Source organism: Mercenaria mercenaria, chromosome 10 (assembly GCF_021730395.1).
Source record: "Mercenaria mercenaria strain notata chromosome 10, MADL_Memer_1, whole genome shotgun sequence".
In the NCBI taxonomy this organism is placed as follows: Eukaryota; Metazoa; Mollusca; class Bivalvia; order Venerida; family Veneridae; genus Mercenaria; species Mercenaria mercenaria.
The window spans coordinates 46662562-46682707 of record NC_069370.1 but is presented as its reverse complement, the minus strand read 5'-3'; the positions used below and the strand labels follow the sequence as shown (position 1 = coordinate 46682707).

General features: G+C 35.2%; 1 protein-coding gene across 2 annotated transcripts in view; it reads right to left on the bottom strand.

Moving 5' to 3' along the window:
- Window positions 1-6932: 6932 nt before the first annotated feature.
- LOC123560752 (acyl-CoA-binding domain-containing protein 5-like) overlaps window positions 6933-20146 on the bottom strand; it is a 31057-nt gene continuing 17843 nt past the window's right edge. For both annotated transcript variants that reach the window (XM_053552988.1, XM_053552989.1), the window contains 5 exons: window positions 19590-19998; window positions 17972-18192; window positions 12627-12659; window positions 11066-11169; window positions 6933-10086 (listed from right to left, as the gene is read on the bottom strand). In XM_053552988.1, coding sequence (XP_053408963.1) covers window positions 10077-10086; window positions 11066-11169; window positions 12627-12659; window positions 17972-18192; window positions 19590-19998 — 777 coding nt within the window. In that variant the 3' untranslated portion in view covers window positions 6933-10076. The remainder of the gene's footprint in view (window positions 10087-11065; window positions 11170-12626; window positions 12660-17971; window positions 18193-19589; window positions 19999-20146) is intronic.

Here is a 20146-nt window from a genome sequence, read left to right as displayed (position 1 = left end):
AGGTTCAGTGACCCTCTTGTTAAATAAGTTTTACTTTGAAATCTTAAAAATAAGAAGAGGCTACTTTTTCCAGGAAAGAGGGCTTCCGGTATCGTGCTAACAGGGACGTTAAAGAACCAGACTGTCTATTGCAAAGAGTAGTAAGTTATAGACGGAAAGGCTTGTATTAAAATGATTTCCTCTATCGTTCAGGGCTTTACCTCATTTTCCTTCGGTCAGATCGCTCTGTGCTGTACTAGAGAGGATGAATTTCACGCACTGTATGGGTGTTTGCTAATATGTAAAGCGCTTTGAAAGGTTTATCATGAAAAGGGCGCTATAAAAATCTGGTATAAAAATTAATTGGGTTCGGCACTGTTTGATGGCTCAAAACTGGATAAATTGAGCATTTACTGACATCAATAATCAGTTTTTTAAATTGTAGAAACTGAAAAAAACATGCTATTTTAGTTGTCAATAATTCCTGAAACTGAAAAACTTGCTATTTTAATTGTCAATAATTATTGCTGTTACTGTATACATGTACATTGAAACCTCTTTAAATTGGAACACCTAAATACCAGAAACCACTCAATACAGAACAAATTTTGCGGTCCCAAAATTTGCAAGCATTATACATCTTTATCTGGAGCCCCTGTGTTCAGGAGACCAAACAATATTTCCAGATCAAACCTTTATTTATCAACACAAAATAACCTTTGAAAACCGAACAAATTTAAAGGCAACTAGAATTTTGGCACTTGCCTTTTTAGCTCACCTGAGCACTGCTCAGGTGAGTTTTTGTGATCATCAATGTCGGATGTCTGTCTGTAATCTGTCAACATTTAGCTTGTGTATGCGATAGGGGCCCGTAGTTTCATCTGGTCTTAGAAATTTGGTCAATGATTCCCTTGATGAAATCTAGGCCAAGTCGAAAATGGATCATCTGGATCAAAAACTAGGTCACTGGTCAATAAAATTTAAAAAATGTGTATGCGATAGAGGCTGTATTTTTCAAGATCTTCAGAAATTGGTCAGAATGATTCCCTTTGATGAAATCTAGGTCGAGTTCAAATATGGGTCATGGGGTTAAAAGTAGGTCACTTCAAAAAAAGAAAAATTTGGGTTTGTGATAGAGGCTGTTTTTTCAATTGATCTTCATGAAATTTGGTCAGAATGATTCCTTGAACAAATCTAGGTCAAATTTAAATATGGGTCATCTAGGTCAAAAAAATTGGTCACTAGGTAATCAAAGGAAAAGGATGCGTAAAGCTGTATTTTTCAATTATCTTCCTAAAATTTGGTCAGAATGATTGTTTTATGATTCTAGGCGAGTTTAATTGGATCGAGTTTGAATTGGTCATCTGGGTTAAAGTAGGTCACTGGTAGATCAATGAAAAACCTTGTGTAGCATAGAGGTGCATTTTCAATGATCTTATAAAATTTGGTCAGAATGATCCCTTTTGTGAAATCTGGTCAAGTTTGATAATGGGTCATTGGGGTCAAAAACTAGGTCTTTATCAAAGAAAATACTTGTTCAACTCAAGACTACAATTTTGGTCCAGTCCTAATGAAAATTGGCCAGAATATTTGTCTCCATGAAATCAGTAGGTCAAACATGTTTACACTGTTTTGGTGTTTTTTTTCAGGTGAGCGACCTAGGGCCATCTTGGCCCTCTTGTTGATATCATGATTACCAGAACTTTCTTTGTCTCATAGCCTATGTTCATAAAAACATTACAGTAATGTTGTTGTTTAAAGAGTTAATTACCAAACAAGATCTGGGGATTGGAAATGAAGCAGATTGCTTGGTTATGATATAACAATTTATGTAATGTGGCAGATATTCTACTGAAAAAAAAATCTCTAAGCCAAAAATCTCTCCATACTGAATCTTTATGATTCTGGTCCTCGGAGGCCTTTCGGTTTAGATGGGTGCCTCTGCGCATGTACCTTGTTACAAATACTATAGGAAGGTTGGTCATCACCTGCAGATGACCCCTACTGCTTTTGAGATCTGTATGTCAAAGGTCAAGGTCACAGTGACCCTGAACAGTTAAAATGTTTCCGGATGATAACTCAAGAACGCTTGGGGCTAGGATTATGAAAGTTGATAGGGAGGTTTTTCATGACCAGCAGATGACCCCTATTGTTTTTGAGGTCAGTAGGTCAAAGGTCAAGGTCACAGTGACCCGGAAAAGTTAAACGGTTTCCGGATGATAAATCAAGATTGCTTGGGCCTAGGATCGTGAAAGTTGATAGGAGGTTGGTCATGACCAGCAGATGACCCCTATTGATTTTGAGATCAGTAGGTCAAAGGTCACAGTGTCCAGGAACAGTAAAACAGTTTCCGGGCGATAACTCGAGAACGCTTGGGCCTAGGATCAGGAAAATTGATAGGGAGATTAATCATGACCAGCAGATGACCCCTATTTATTTGATGTCATTTGGTCAAAGTTCAAGGTCAGATAGCCAGGAAGAGTTAAACGGTTCGGGACGATAACTTGAGAACGCTTGGGGCCCAAAGGGTCATGAAAGATGATAGAGAGGGTTCATCATTGACAGCCGATGACCCCTATTGATTTTTAGGTCAGTAGGTTAAAGGTTAAGGTTTCAGCGAAACCCCGGAAAAATTTAAAACTGTTTCCAGACAATAAATTGAGAACCTGGGGGCCCAGGATCATGAAACTTGATAGGGAGGTTGGTCATGACCTGTAGGTGACCCTAATAATTTTGAGGTCTGTAGGCTAAAGGTCACGGTCACATTGACTTGGAACAGTTAAACCCTTTCCGGATGATACCTTGAGAACGCTTGGGCCTAGGATCACCAAACTTTATAGGGAGGTTGATCATGACCAGCAGATGACCCCTGTTAATTTTGAGGTCAATAGGTCAAAGGTCAATGTCACATTGAACCAGAACAGTAGAACTTTTGTTTACAGTGAGCAAATAATTTCTGTTCCTTGTGCAATTACTGAATGCATCAAGTGGGGCATGTTCAACAAGCTCTTGTTGTTCAAAATTCTTAAATTCCCACAAAACAAACTACCGTATAAGTAGTTTTTTCTGCGGGAACTTTTTTTTCTGCATTTTTCTGCGGAAAAAACATTTAAAACCGCAGAAATTAAAATTTGCAGAAAATTTTTTTTTCCCGACATTTCCCTGATACGCGATACAAGTTGCCATGATAATCTGGTTAAGTATAAGACAATAATTGAGCCGTTTTAATTATTGTGTTTCTGTTTAATAAACCATAATAAAAACATCAAATATGTTTTAAGTTTCTTTCACCATTTAGCAGGCAGCTGTCAGTTTCAATTTTCTTTCATTATGTGACAAACACAATCCATTGTATCCTTTGTGTCTATTGTCAACCAATATCCATCTGGCGATGGTCATGTTTACCGTTACATATGTGGGACTTGAAAAAGGCGTGATTAACAAAAATTGTCACACCGTTACAATGTACAGATAAAAATGTTTGCAAAATATAGATTCAGGCATTTTTCGTGTCTGTTTGATATGACCATATTCGTAAAATGACTGTTTCTCCTTGCATTTAACAATTAACATTATGTGATGATGACGATGTTACATCAGTACCCGTCAACTTTTATTCCGGAATCCAACATAACTATCAAAATAACAACAAAATATGTACCTGTCTATTTGAAATTAATGAAACAACCGTAGAATACAGAACCGCAGAAATAAATCCCATCAACGTGAGAAGGAAGACACCGCAGAAATTTAATACCACCTCATTTTTGAAAAAAATCGCAGAATATTAAGTCTGCAAAAATAAGTACTTATACGGTATCTCATTGATGAATCTTCATGAAACTTAATACAAAAAATCATTATACGGCAGAGTTTTTCCACTTGATTTTGTAAAAACAAACAAATGCATGGGATTCACTGAAATAATACTGACAAAGCTGCCCTTCAATATAAAAGGGGATATAGTAATGGTTCATTCTTGCATTCCTCCTTCCTCAACACTTTAAGTCCGGAGCATAGCTCCAAAACTGTTGAAGGGATTTTGTTAGCTCGCCTGAACTTGAGGTTCACAGAGTGATCTGTTAGTATAGGCTGATGATCTGGCTTCCAGTATTCGCTGTCTCTCAGCTTCCATCATCTGTAATCCAATGTACATCGTTGGCAATTTACATAAGCATAAATTTCTCCTGTGAGTTTGCTGCTGGCTATTTTAAGTTACTTCACGGCTGGTCCTTTTAGTGCAGAATCAACATCTGATCTTATAAAAGATACATCGATAACCTTAGCAATATCCTCATAGTGTCACATAGCTTGATTCCAGTATGCAAGCTGTCTGAAGCAGGACACGAAGATAAAGTGTCCTGAGGAGATAATATCAATAGGAGTTGAAAGGACAACAACATTTATTCACCTACTAAACATACTGTACACATTAATTTGCTCCTATTCAGTGTATGCATGCTGACAAAAATGTATGTTTTTAGAAGTATCATGGGACTACTGTAACACTAGAAATGTTCGCTATCTTCATGACGACAGGCGACAGCAGCTACAACAAAGCTTCAGGGAATACATTTGATGCGGAATACATTGGACATGAAAACTTAATAGCATAACAGAACAGTCGCAGGCAAAATTACAGGTACCTACCTTAATGCTTACAAACTAGGCAAATTATTGCCAAATAAGTGGTCACTTATCCACAACACATTTTACATTTACCATGCTTTATGATCTGAGCAAAATTCACTTTCCACAATACACAATTAGCAATTAAAAAACATAGCTTATAATAGAAAAATATATAATAAGTTACAAGATACTAAATGTTACAGTAAACTAAATATAGTCCAAAAAAAAAAATATATATATATATATAAATAGTCAAACAGAACTATGTTTCAGGTTACAGTATGTATTTAGGTTACAGGACACTAAATGTTTTCAGGTTACAGGACACTAAATGTTTTCAGGTTACAGGACACTAAATGTTTCCAGTTACAGGACACTAAATGTTTCTGGTAACAGGACACTAAATGTTTAAGGTTGCAGGACATTAAATGTTTCCGGTTACAGGACACTAAATATTAAAGGTTACAGGACACTAAATGTTTAAGGTTACAGGACACTTAATGTTTCCGGTTACAGGACACTAAATGTTTAAGGATACAGGACACTAAATATTAAAGGTTACAGGACACTAAATGTTTAAGGTTACAGGACATTAAATGTTTTCAGGTTACAGGACACTAAATGTTTCCAGTTACAGGACACTAAATGTTTTCAGGTTACAGGACACTAAATGTTTTTGGTTACAGGACACAAAATGTTTAAGGTTATAAGACACTAAATGTTTAAGGATACAGGACACTAAATATTAAAGGTTACAGGACACTAAATGTTTTCAGGTTACAGGACACTAAATTTTTCCGGTTACAGGACACTAAATGTTTAAGGTTATAAGACACTAAATGTTTAAGGATACAGGACACTAAATATTAAAGGTTACAGGACACTAAATGTTTTCAGATTACAGGACACTAAATGTTTCTGGTTACAGGACACGAAATGTTTAAGGTCACAGGACACTTAATGTTTTCAGGTTACAGGACACTAAATGTTTCCAGTTACAGGACACTAAATGTTTAAGGTTATAAGATACTAAATGTTTAAAGATACAAGACACTAAATATTAAAGGTTACAGGACACTAAATGTTTTCAGGTTACAGGGCACTTAATGTTTTCAGGTTACAGGACACTAAATGTTTCCGGTTACAGGACACTAAATGTTTAAGGTTATAAGACACTAAAAGTTTCAGGTTACAGGACACTAAATGTTTATGGTTACAGGACACTAAATGTTTAAGGTTATAAGACACTAAATGTTTAAGGATACAGGAACTAAATATTTAAGGTTACAAGACACTAAATGTTTAAGGTTACAGGACACTAAATGTTCAAGGTTACAGGACACTAAATGTTTTCAGGTTACAGGACACTAAATGTTTAAGGTCACAGGACACTAAATGTTTCCGGTTACAGGACACTAAATGTTTAAGGTCACAGGACACTAAATGTTTTCAGGTTACAGGACACTAAATGTTTCCAGTTACAGGACACTAAATGTTTAAGGTTATAAGATACTAAATGTTTAAAGATACAGGACACTAAATATTAAAGGTTACAGGACACTAAATGTTTTCAGGTTACAGGACACTAAATGTTTCCAGTTACAGGACACTTAATGTTTTCAGGTTACAGGACACTAAATGTTTCCGGTTACAGGACACTAAATGTTTAAGGTTATAAGACACTAAATGTTTATGGTTACAGGACACTAAATGTTTAAGGTTATAAGACACTAAATATTTAAGGTTACAAGACACTAAATGTTTGTTTAAGGTTACAGGACACTAAATATTTAAGGTTACAGGACACTAAATGTTTTCAGGTTACAGGACACTAAATGTTTAAGGTTACAGGACACTAAATGTTTAAGGTTATAAGACACTAAATGTTTAAGGATACAGGACACTAAATATCAAAGGTTACAGGACACTAAATCTTTCAGGTTACAGGACACTAAATGTTCAAGGTTACAGGACACTAAATGTTTCAGGTTACAGGACACTAAATGTTTCAGGTTACAAGACACTAAATGTTTCAGGTTACAGGACACTAAATGTTTCAGGTTACAGGACACTAAATGTTTAAGGTTACAGGACACTAAATGTTTATGCTTACAGGACACTAAATAATTAAGGTTACAGGACACTAAATGTTTAAGGTTGCGAGATACTAAATGTTTTAAGGTCAAACGCGGGTAGTTTTAACAGCCAGTTAAAATTTTGAACAAATGGGCGGTGCTCATTAAAAAGACGTTTGTTTTAATAACACAACAGTCTGTGAATGTTTCCGGATATTTTCATTAATTATTCAATGTAAACTTAACGACAGAAAACAACCAAAGTCTTTATTCCGAGGTCATTTATTACATTTATGGGAATGTATATCACAGCTGAAATTTTTCACAATAACTTATTACATAACAATAAACAATTCAGTAAAAGTTCACACTCACAGACATACTGTTCTCTCATATCTCATTTTCACTAAACAAGTATTTCTCTTCTCTAGACAATGGAGGCTGCTTGCTAATTATAAATGTTTGTGTACTACAGCTGCAAAATTTCATAGAATTGATTCTTCTGATACATTTACATGATTTGTTTTTCTCACATTTCTGCATTTTCTTATTTTGTTTTACATAATAATTATATAAAATGATAAGATGCTCATATGTTTTCCTCTCCTTAAAATTGAATTGTGTTACTTTCTATGAAAATAATATACATTTATTTGTCCGTAAGTTCTACTGTTGAAACTGTTCTTAAAGCATTTGAATGCAAAGGTGTATAAATTCTACATTTGTATAATTTTGATGTAGCACTATATGTTAGAAAGAAACAATGATATTGAGGGTTGAACGCAATACTGTAGTAACTCCTACTAAATAAAGAAGGACTTATGACAGTATTGTGTTCAACCCTCGATACATAATTTTGAAAAATACATGTAAGAATACTTTGAAATATAACTGTTTTATGAAGACTGGAAATGCATGCAAGTCTTAAGAAAACTTTTTACCACTTATTATATAAGTAGACAACAATACAGCCATGTGACTTATGTGTATACCAAGACTTGTCTAAAACATGTATAACATAAAACAACCACAGTTCTCTATATGTAACATATACAAGTTACCCTAAAAATGTCATTTCAAATATTAATTTTGATTCAATATAACTACTGTCAAATACTGACAAAAACATCAATATATCATTAAGATTTTATGTAGAAGTTATAGCAGGAAGAAAGTTCAGTTCAAGTTAATTTTAAATATCATGTAATGTTTTCCCTCTTCAAATCTGAAAAGATTCTTGACAACAAGCAAGCATGATGGTAGTGATAACAAAAGAAATGTTTACATTAAAGTTATAGACCGTTTCCAATCAGCTTTGTAAGTGTTGTTCAGTTACAAATTGCAATATGAGCCAATGAGCATTTAGAAATTATCAAACAAGAGCTGTCACAGGAGACAGCGCGCTCGACTATTTCGATGCTTGATAGTGAAACTGGACACATCTGAGGAAACTAGAGCTGTCACTGGAGTGTTTAATGACTCCAATTGTGGATGAAGATATTGCACAATAGCCTGAGTCTATGTAAAAATATCAACTTAAAGTAATAAGAGCGGTAAAGATCAAATGTATCAAAACACTATATAAGTCTATCCTAAGCAAAAAGGGGCATAATTCATTAAATATTGGTGCCAGAGTTATGCACCTTGTGTCATATGGTGTGGGTGATGATGTTGAACAACTATTTTAAGTTTGAATCAAATCCATTCAGTAATAACAGAGACAGAGTGAAAGTGCATCAAAACTTAAACCTAAAATTCTAAGTAAAAAGGGGGAATAATTAATGAAAAACTGGTGCCAGAGTTATGCACCTTGCATCATTATGGTGTGGGTGATGATGTTGAACAACTATTTTAAGTTTGAATCAAATCCATTCAGTAATAACAGAGGTAGAATGAAAGTGCATCAAAACTTTAACCTAAAATTCTAAGTAAAAAGGGGAAATAATTCATGAAAAATTGGTTCCAGAGTTATGCACCTTGTGTCATATGATAAGGATAATGATGTTGAACAATTGTTTAAGTTTGAATCAGATCCATTCAGTAATAACAGAGATAGAGTGAAGTGCATAAAACTTTAACCTGAAATTCTAAGTAAAAAGGGGAATAATTCATGAAAAATTGTGCCAGAGTTATGCATCTTGTGTCATATGATGTGGGTGATGATGCTGAACAACCATTTTAAGTTTGAATCAAATCCATTCAGTAATACAGAGGTAGAGTGAAAGTGCACCAAAACTTTAACCTGAAATTCTAAGTAAAAAGGGGGAATAATTCATGAAAAAATGGTGCCAGAGTTATGCACCTTGTGTCATATGATGTGGGTGATGATGTAGAACAACTATTTTAAGTTTGAATCAAATCCATTCAGTAATAACAGAGATAGAGTGAAAGTGCATCAAAACTTTAACCTGAACATCTATGTGATAAGGGGGGATAATTCATGAAATATTGGTGCCAGAGTTATGGCCCTTATGTCAGATGATGTGGATGATGATGAGGAATAAGTATTTCAAGTTTAAATCAAATCCATCAAGTAATTACAGAGACACCTTGAAAAAAGAGAAAGTGCACCAAAACTTTAACCAAGGTGGGGACGCGGAAAGACGCCGACGCTGGGGCAAGTAGGATAGCTCTCCTTATACTTCATATAGTCGAGCTAAAAACTAGAGCTGCTTTTGAGAAAAGCGCATGTCTCCCACAACTGCCTAATCATCTGAATAGTAGTATATGAGTCAACCATGCACAAAGACCTCAACTGCCTTATCAGACTTTGAGTGCTTTGATTATCAAAAACAAGTTTCAAGGGCCATAATTTCGAAATGCCAGGGCTGATATGGCTAGATATCGAACTTGGCCAAGGACTTATTGGCAAACAGAATTTGTTCAAGTTTGGTGAAGATCGGATGAGAAATGTTCGACTTAAGAGTGCGGACAAGATTTGTGACCGACAGACACACACACAGACAGGAGTAAATCAACATGTCTCCCACACCACTGTCTGGTGGGAGACATAATTACCTAATTTAAGTACAAATATCAAAATACTTTTATGAAAATGCCCAACCAGAAAAGCACTGTTGCTTCAGCAAAATTATTCCGGTTATTGCAGTTTTAACAAACCTGATGTTAATATAATTACTATTGCCTGATTTTCTGAAAAATATTTCTTTAAGACTGTTAACCTGACTGTAAAATTTATAACACTGACTTTAAGAACACAAGGAAACAAAAAATATGACAAATAAAAGTCACGACTGTATGTGCTATTAATTAGCGGAGGTACAAATTTTGAAAATATTCTTGTTCTTAGCCGTACTAATTTCACAATTGATCAAAAGTATCACTAACATAGATTAAAATGAAATAAAACATTAATGTTCCACTATCTGCCTATCTCTTCCTGAAAAACAAAGAAAAGTGTTTTAATATAAGGTATGAATTTTCCATCAATATTAATTTATGATCCTGGTAGGAGTATTTTTAATCTATGAAAAGCAAATTTGTCATATTTGTTTGATCCCTGTTTATTGTCATTAACACTTACATGTAGGTTATGTAGAATAAATGTAGTAAGTGAGCCTTTCCGGCGTTTTTGGATACCATTCCAAAATAATCTTATAACAAAGTTGTTCTCTGCAAGTTCCTGACATCACAACAACATAAAATGACTTAAACATATTGTCCATTGATAGTGTTATGTCCTACTTAATGACCTGTTCAGGCAGGCTACATTCAGCTAAAGCTCACACTAACACTTTGATAATTTAAGGACAGGTTTCAGAAAATGATCAGAAGATGTCTTTTGCAATCTAGCTGACCATTGCATTTGACAACTTCTTAAAATAGTAACAGCAGCTGGTAGACTACTAGTGAAAGCTCAAGGTTTGTCTGTAATATCGTGACCTAGTATGCAGCAGGTAGCTAAATATTTAATGAAAGCTTGTAAACAATAGATCATGCCTTTAGTTTCTATAAACTTGTATTAAACTTGACCATTCCAGCAAGACCACAGTGACAAATCTTGAAGATTAGTACTGAACAACTTTTTTTTAAACTCCATACCTGGTTTTTTGTTTTTATCTCTGCTAAATTTTGAGTTCTGAATGAAACTGGAGCACGCACAAAGTTTAATGATTAATTCATTATAACAAAACATGACAATGGTAATTATCGAATGTGTATACATATTAGATCTAGATTAGATTAGAAAAGATGTTGAGTATACATGTAGGTAAGGGGACCTTGTTTCCTACTCCCCAAGTACAACAGAAATAGAATGTGTGAAGAATTATATAATACACCAAATATGGACAAAACTGTTTGTAACTGCCTTATAATGTGAACTATAATTATAATTATGTAAGTAGAGTATGATTTACCTCCGTCTTCTGGAAAAATATGATAAAGCCAGGTGAACAACAATTGGCCAAACAAGGAAGAAGAATGCAGCTCTGCCAGCCCTGTTGGCAAATGGACCCCAGTTCTGAAATAAAGTTATAAATCAGTTAAATATTGCATGATATAAAAGAACTAATGGGTCAATTGATTTTGTACATTTTATGATTCACTACTCAAAGATGAGGCTTTATTCTACATTATCCAGATAACTGATGTTACACCATTTACTACTAGTTTTAACAAATGTGCAGAACTACCTTAAAGGTGGTCAATCACATTTAAACAATATTTAATGACATTTTTTACTTTTTGTATATTCTGGTAGAGAATTATTTAAGGAACAAAAAGACCGATTACATAGAGTTAGATTCCTATTTGAAATGTATATTTTATTATTTTTATAAAATTTTGTAATTACTCCTCTTTAATATGAAAGTATATAAAAAGCTGGATATTTCTTTTTATTTCGATACAATGTCTAGTTTTACCTTTGCATTTGATAGACATATCAACTATTGAACAATCTGAACCAAAATGCAAGTTTAAAAGCTGTGTGTAGCTTCTGAATTCATTTATTTCCAATCTATCTTTGTTGCGCAACCAAGATAGGCAAAAGGAGGTAATAATAATTTTTCAAACTTGCGTTTCTAATGAATTCCATCTAAATACATAATTTTTAATGCAAATATTTTACAAATATATTACAATATGTCTAATATTTATACATTTCCTTAGGCAAAGTATGTTTATCAAATTTATACTTATGATAAAATAACTCTATCTTGGTTGGGCAACCAGGATAGTAAAATGAAATTTTAAAAATACCTCCAGTGAAAATCTAATTTGTATTAAGTGTTAAATGAACATAAATGAGTGTAAATGATCAGATACTAAAGTTTCGAACAAATCCGTTACATGGCCAAAATCTGATTATCCACCTTTAAAACAATGAGCTATAAAAATAAATAGATTGGCAACTTGAAAGGCATATAGAGCACATCTCGCCAACATCCCGTGACAACTGAATGAGATCTCGTTGTAGGCGTCTGTTGATCAAGATGGTCAAGTCGGCAAACGCTTTTAAATTAGGTTACTTTCGGATCGATTGTTTATAATGATAATGGTGCTTTTTTAATGTTATTAGTATTTTCTACACGGGGAAGGAATTAATTTATGATTGGAAGGCTAATGAATCAACAGTTTTCGTTTGAAAAAAGGACTCGATTCGGTTTATTACGCGCCGGGCATACCGCCAATTTTATACTTCAGTAAACGCCTGTTGAATTGATCACGACTGATAAAGTCGGCAAGCGCTTTGAAATAAGATAACGCTCTAACACGAGATGACACGGGATTATCCCCAGTTGCCATTCTGTGTATTTTTAGTTCTTTGTTTAAAAACAGTGCCCAACTTTAAATTTCGTAAAAAATTAAACTTTTTTACAAAGGGTCAAAGATGATTGGCATTGATACATTTTTTTAAAGCTTTATTACATCAAAGTTAACCAAAATGAGATAGCAATAAAGTTCAAAGAAGCTTACAAATATTGAAGTAATCCAAGATGATTCCTCTCTCTGAAAATAGAAAGAGTTACAAAATACAGATTTTAAGGATCTTAAGACATATTAAGTTTGCAAACCAGGTTCCATTTCATTTTGGCACTTTGAAATCCTGAAATAGATGTAACTTCACACAAACATTTAGGATCATTATACAATTTTGCACATTAAATTAAAACTAGATGCCGACGGGCAACATGTCGAGCCCGCCAGCTGTCAAAAGGACTAGGAGTTGCACACGACACCCTGTCTCATTGAGGCAAACATTTATGCCAACAAGAGCTCGTCGAACACGAAATGCCCCCCTTGATGCATTCAGTAATTGCACAACTGTTCTGGTTCAATGTGACATTGACTTTTGACCTATTGACCTCAAAATCAACAGGGGTCATCTCCTGGTCATGATCAACCTCCCTATCAAGTTTAGTGATCCTAGGCCCAAGCGTTCTCAAGGTATCATCTTGAAAGGGTTTAACTGTTCCGGGTCAATGTGACCTTGACCTTTAGCCTACAGATCTCAAAATCTATAGGGGTCATCTACAGGTCATGACCAACCTCCCTATTAAGTTTCATGATCCTAGGCCCAAGCATTCTCAAGTTATTGTCTGGAAACGGTTTAAATGTTCCGGGTCACTGTAACCTTGACCTTTGACTTACTGACCTTAAAATCTATAGGGTTCATTTGCTGGTCATGATGAACCTCACTATCATCTTTCATGACCCTTGGCCCAAGCGTTCTCAAGTTATCGTCCAGAAACCGATAGGGGTCATCTCCTGGTCATGATCAATCTCCCTATTAATTTTCCTGATCCTAGGCCCATGCGTTCTTGAGTTATCGCCCAGAAACCATTTTACTGTTCCTGGTCACTGTGACCTTGAACTTTGACCTACTGATCTCAAGATCAATAGGGGTCATCTGCTGGTCATGACTAACCTCCCTATCAACTTTCACGATCCTAGGCCCAAGCAATCTTGAGTTATCATCCCGAATCCGTTTAACTGTTCCGGGTCACTATGACCTTGAACTTTCACTTACTGACTTTAAAATCAATCTGCTGGTCATGATGAACCCCACTATAATCTTTCATGACCCTTGGCCCAAGCGTTCTCAAGTTACCGTCCAGAAACCGTTTTAACTGTTCCTGGACAATCTGACCTTGAACTTTGACCAAATGACCTCAAAATCAGTAGGGGTCATCTGCTGGTCATGATCAATCTCCCTATCAATTTTCCTGATCCTAGGCCCATGCGTTCTTGAGTTATGGCCCGGAAACCGTTTTACTGTTCCTGGTCACTGTGACCTTGAACTTTGACCTACTGACCTCAAGATCAATAGGGGTCATCTGCTGGTCATGACCAACCTCCCTATCAACTTTCACGATCCTAGGCCCAAGCAATCTTGAGTTATCATCAGGAAACCGTTTAACTGTTCCGGGTCACTATGACCTTGAACTTTGACATACTGACCTCAAAATCAATACGGGTCATCTGCTGGTCATGACCAACCATCCTATTAACTTTCATGATCCTAGGCCCAAGCGTTCTTAAGTTATCATCCAGAAACCGTTTAACTGTTCAGGGTCACTGTGACTTTGATCTTTGACATACAGATCTCAAAATCAATAGGGGTCATCTGCAGGTGATGACCAACCTTCCTATCAACTTTCATGATCCTAGGCCTAAGCGTTCTTGAGTTATCATCTGGAAACGGATTGGTCTACAGACAGACCGACATCTGCAAAACAATATACCCCTCCTTCTTCGAAGGGGGGCATAATAAAAAATGATTGCAAAAAGTTACAATATAAGTTATTTATCGTAACAATAAAGGGAAGTAAATCTTTAAAAAAATCTAAGTCCACACAAAAATCCTTACCAATAGAGATAGGTCAAAAAACATCACAAAATTGGATGTAACATGCATATTGTACTACAGAAAAGTGGCCTTGATTTTTCCCTACGACCAGTAATAAGAAAGTTACAATATAAGCTATTTATAGTAACAACAAAGGGAAGTAATTCTAGATTCTTGCACATGTCACTCCGTCTCATGATGGTGAACAATTGTGCCAAGTTACATCAAAATCCCTTCATGCATGAAAAAGAAATGCTCCGGACAAAGTCATTCTGGTATCTGACCTTTGACCTCTAAGTGTGACCTTGACCTTAGACCTAAGGTCCTGGTTCTTGCGCATGACACTCCGTCAAATGTTTGTGAACATTTGTGCCAAGTTACATCAAAATCCCTCCATGCATGAAGAAGAAATGCTCCGGACAAAGTCATTATTGAATTTAACCTTTGACCTCCAAGTGTGACCTTGACCTTTGAGATAGGAACCTGTGGTTTGCGCATGATTGAGGTTAACATTCATGCCAAATATAACGAGATTGCTCCATGCATGTCAAAGTTATGGTCTGGACAAACAAATCTGGACGGACGCACGCACACACTGACGCACACGCTCGCACACACACCCAACAGCCATTTGGTTAACTATGTCTTCGCTTCCGCAAGCGGGCTCGACAAAAAATCTGCTCATTATTTTGACAAAACTGTCCCTCTTTTGGACTTAGTTTGGTTTCAAAACTGAAATGATTGAGCTGACTAAAGGTTAACTTTATTTCTTTAATAATTACAGAATTATCTCCCATTGTGTGTTCAATTTTCCACATTTTTGTGTGTAATACGTTTCAAAATTGAACATAGTATTATTTCAGATGGAATGAATGAAAAAAAACCAAGCAAATTAGATGAATTGGTATCCTCCGCCGAAAGGGTTTGTGGTGAGGAATGGCAAAAAAATATATCCGGCAAAAAGTTAAAGATGTTACTAAGAAGCAACTAATTTCATTAGTCAAAATCAATTTAACAGAAAACAAATGTTTAATTAAAGAGTACATTATAAATGTATGATACTTTGATCCTGACTAAAGAATTTATTTTGAATGGAATATACTAACTGTAATAAACTTAGCTTTTAAAATTAAATGTAGTTAAGGTAGTTCTGCACGTTTGAAAAACCGGAAGTGATGGCGTAACGTCATTTATCCGGAAAACGTAGAATAAAGCCTGGATTCAGCGTACGGAAATGAAAATCAGTTTATGAATTAATCGAAACCTGTGTGTAAATTTATTACAGTGGCACTGTTTCTATATTTCTAAATATTAAAACATATTGGACGTTAAAAATTTCAAAACAATGTCTTAAAATTAACATGAAATGTCCGGTTCCCTTTTATCATGGTCAAATATCTCAAAAATAAGCACACAGACCTATACATTTTATTTCACCAAATTATAGGCCATGTGATTATTTACAACTGTGAGAAGTTTCATCAAAATCTACATTGTAGAAAAAATTCTATTAAAGAAAATGTTATGAAAGTTATGATTTTCCCATAGACTCTCATTATGAAATATTGCGTGAGGTCCAAATTTTTCAATACAGTCTAGCAGAAAACCACACGACCATATATTTTTTATTTGCTGAATTTTCTAGGTATATTCTCAAGTTTTGAAAAAATAGAGATTAATCAAATTCTACATTGTAGAACAAATTTCGATCCAAACGTGCAGAACTACCTTAATTGAAATGTGACCTTGAAGTTTAACTGGAACAAAATATTGTCTTTGAGTGGTTTGGCACAAAGTGTTGCAGTTTAACATGTACATTTGAACTTAAAAGAACAGATGTCCTTAAGAGAACACAATCAAGTAAAATATCTTGAACATGGCTATGGGCAAGGTTGGTGCAGTTACAACTTAACATGTTGAAGGTTTGAACATTTAAAAAAAAAAAAAAGAATGGAAATATATATATATATGTTTATATATTTCTTTTTTTTTTGGTATGGGGGTGGGGGGTTTGAACAGGTGAGGAAACAAACTTCACATGTTGATTATAACTACTGAAGAAAAAAAAATTATTGGGGAAGGGGGGTTGGGAGGGGGAGCAGGAGGGGATGTGACCAAGGTAAGGGGGTGACCAGGTGTGGGTGCACAACTTCACATGTTTATAATAAATGTTCATGGAAAAGAATGAAAGAAATTCAATGAAATCCTATCAAATGGTAAGTTTGTTATGTACAAATATGTGGATTTTTATACAATTAAGGGGCAATAACTCTAAAGTTACAAAAGAAATCCAAACAAAATTGTGTGTACACAACCCTATTATGGTGCTCTAAATTCTGTTTAAGTTTCATAGTTCAAGGTCAAATATATCAAAAGTTATGATGCAGAAATTGCCATATTTATAGTACCCTATACAGTTAACACTAGAAATTTCTAAGGGCCATAACTCTGGTGTTACTTGGGCAATCTGACTGAAACTTGACGGGCCCCATAACCTCTTCCAGGTGTGGGTACACAACTTCACATGTTTACAATAGATGTTCATGGAAAAAAATGGAAGAAATTTAATGAAATTCTACATAATGGTAAGTTTGTTATGTACAAATATGTGGATTTTTATACAATTAAAGGGCAATAACTCTGAAGTTACAAAATAAATCCAAATGAAACTGTGTGTACACAACCACATTATGGTGATCTAAATTCTGTTTAAGTTTCATAGTTCTAGGTCAAATATATCAAAAGTTATGATGCAGAAATTGCATATTTATAGTACCCTACATGTATATAGTTAATACTAGAAACTTCTAAAGGCCATAACTCTGGTGTTACTGGGGCAATCTGACTGAAACTTGACGGGCTGCATAACTCATAGAGGTGAACATGTATATGAAATTTTATATAAATATTCCCAACCACTTTCTAGATATGGCTCCGGACGGAAAGACGGACGGACGGACAACGCCAAAACTATACCCCTCAGACTTTCGGGGGATAATAAGGCGAATACTATTTTTTACCATTGTAACCTTTGAAAACAAGGCTGATACCTTTAGTTTTTAAATGTAAACTTAAAATGAATCTTCCATACAAATAAAATTTAACACTCAATACAATTTATTTTTTTCACTGAAAATTCTGGGAGGGCATGCCCAGTTCCACATTCACTAATGCACCTAAAAATCCATTCTAACAAATTTCTATGTCCCAAACATATATGAGCCGTGCCATGAGAAAACCAACATAATGGCTTTGCGACCAGCATGGATCCAGACCAGCCTGCGCATCCGCGCAGTCTGGTCAGGATCCATGCTGTTCGCTAACAGTTTCTCCAATTCCAATAGGCTTTAAAAGCGAACAGCATGGAGCCTGACCAGACTGCGCGGATGCGCAGGCTGGTCTGGATCCATGCTGGTCGCAAACCCACTATGTTGGTTTTCTCATGGCATGGCTCATATATATATTCATTTACCTGTCTCTGTCTAGACTGTGTCTCTAATCTGTTGAGTCTGTCTAGCACATTTGCCATATCCTGTTGTAGTCTGACTAGAATTGTAGTAATTTGTTCATTAGCATCTCCACTGGTCCCTGCAACAGGACCTTGCTCCCCTGCTCCGCCCCCTCCACCTGCCCCACCACCTGGCAGTAAGGCTCTCCTACCCCCTGTACCCTGTAGATTTGTCCTTGATGCCCCTAAAAGAAAAGAATACTTGTACAATGTACATGACTTCTGAAGAGAAACAACATGACAGAAAATTTCAAAACTTCATTGTATTTATAACGTTGACCTTAGCTGTTAAAACAGTTGTCCAGACATCATGACAAACCAATTTTATTTGGTATAGTATGTTCAATGTAAACAATACAATTTAAATCATAGGAACATGAAAAGTCTTTGGTAAAGAATATTTATTATTTTGCTGGGTTTAACGTAGCACCGACACAATTATAGGTCATATGGCGACTTTCCAGCTTTGATGGTGGAGGAAGATCCCAGGTGCCCCTCCGTGCATTATTTCATTAGACATTAGCAGACACCTGAGTAGAACCACCAACCTTCCATAAGCCAGCTGGATGGCTTCCTCACATGAAGAATTCAACGTCCCTAGTGAGGCTCGAACCCACATTGGTTTAGGGGTAAGTGATTTCCATTGGTAAAGAATACATGTTTAAGAATTTCTTTCCATTTGGAAAAGTAACAAGAGCTATGCATTAGACATGTACCACAGTTTGACAGCTTCTAAGTCAAACAAGAACTTAACCTCAGCATGACTTATGTAACTTAAGTTATTTATAACAATTAAAGACAAATTTTAATTCCATCATGGCAATGATAACAACATGCAAAAAAAAGTTAAACATAATTATAGTCATTACTGAAAAACAGCTTGACAGCTGAATGCACATCTAACCAAAGTTGATAAAGGGACATAATTTGAATTAAATTAAATCAAAAGCTGTCTAACTTTGTTATTTCAATAGGTCTGTTGACTTGGAAGCACTGTCTGAAGTTTCAATCTAATATATGCAATATTTACTGAGATATGAACTTACAAAAAAAATTTAAACCAAGGTGTGCCTAGGCTAAAAACACTGTAAGTAAAACATTATACAGTTTTTCAAGCAGATTAAATGCTAATATGCTAACTTTTCATAACATCCTTAAAGGGACCTTTGAGGTACAGGCTTGACTTTTTCATGCAACACACCATCTGATCATTTATGTAAAGTTTCAATAGAATTGCTTGAATCATTTCAAAGTTATGCTGAGACATAAAGTGTTTCTGATCGATGAAGTTCTGATGAACTGACAAGTCAATGTACAGTGAAGATCATGTAATGTCTCCCTTCGAAGGGCATAAAAAGTGTATTGTTAGAGTCAGGTTGAAGGAACTTTTGTGTTTTTTGCTAAAATGAACATATTAAATACATGGATTTAGACTTTTAAAGATAAAATGAATGGAAATTTTCTTTGTTTGTCTTGATTTAATTTCTGATCTATGAAAATAAGCCCCCCCAACAAAATTAGTATTAATGATTTCACAGTATAATTTCGAATAACATATACATATGTATATATGACACTATACCTGATCTCCTGCCACTTTGGCTTGGTTTCTGGTTTCTTTGTTGTCCTTTGTCTCCTCCATCTGGTGGGTCCTCACCCTCATCTACCACACCCACAACATTAGAATTATTATTAGAAGCGTTCGAAACACTTATATCCGTACTTAAATCACCACTGAATTTACTAGCACTTACTGCAGTGTTCAATGGACTACTTGTTTCACACAAAATGTCTTCTTCGCCATTAACATTGTTTGATGCAATGAAAGGAAATCCTTGAGCAACATGTATAGTTTCATTAATTTCTCTATGAGGCGAGTCATTTCCATTGGTATCTGAAAACCTTACATGGTTGGATTTCAGTGATTTAACTGGAACTACATTCTGGGCTGTTGATACAGGTCCATTTGGTTGTCTGTTTACCCCTAGTATCTGCAACAAAAACCATTGTATAGGCAAATATCACAGAGTACGCCTCTGTTTCAACATCTTAAATGCCAAACATATCACTCAATTTCCACAAACTTTCTAAATCTGGCTCTGATTCATTACAAAACTTTCAGAATGTCTTTACATCATC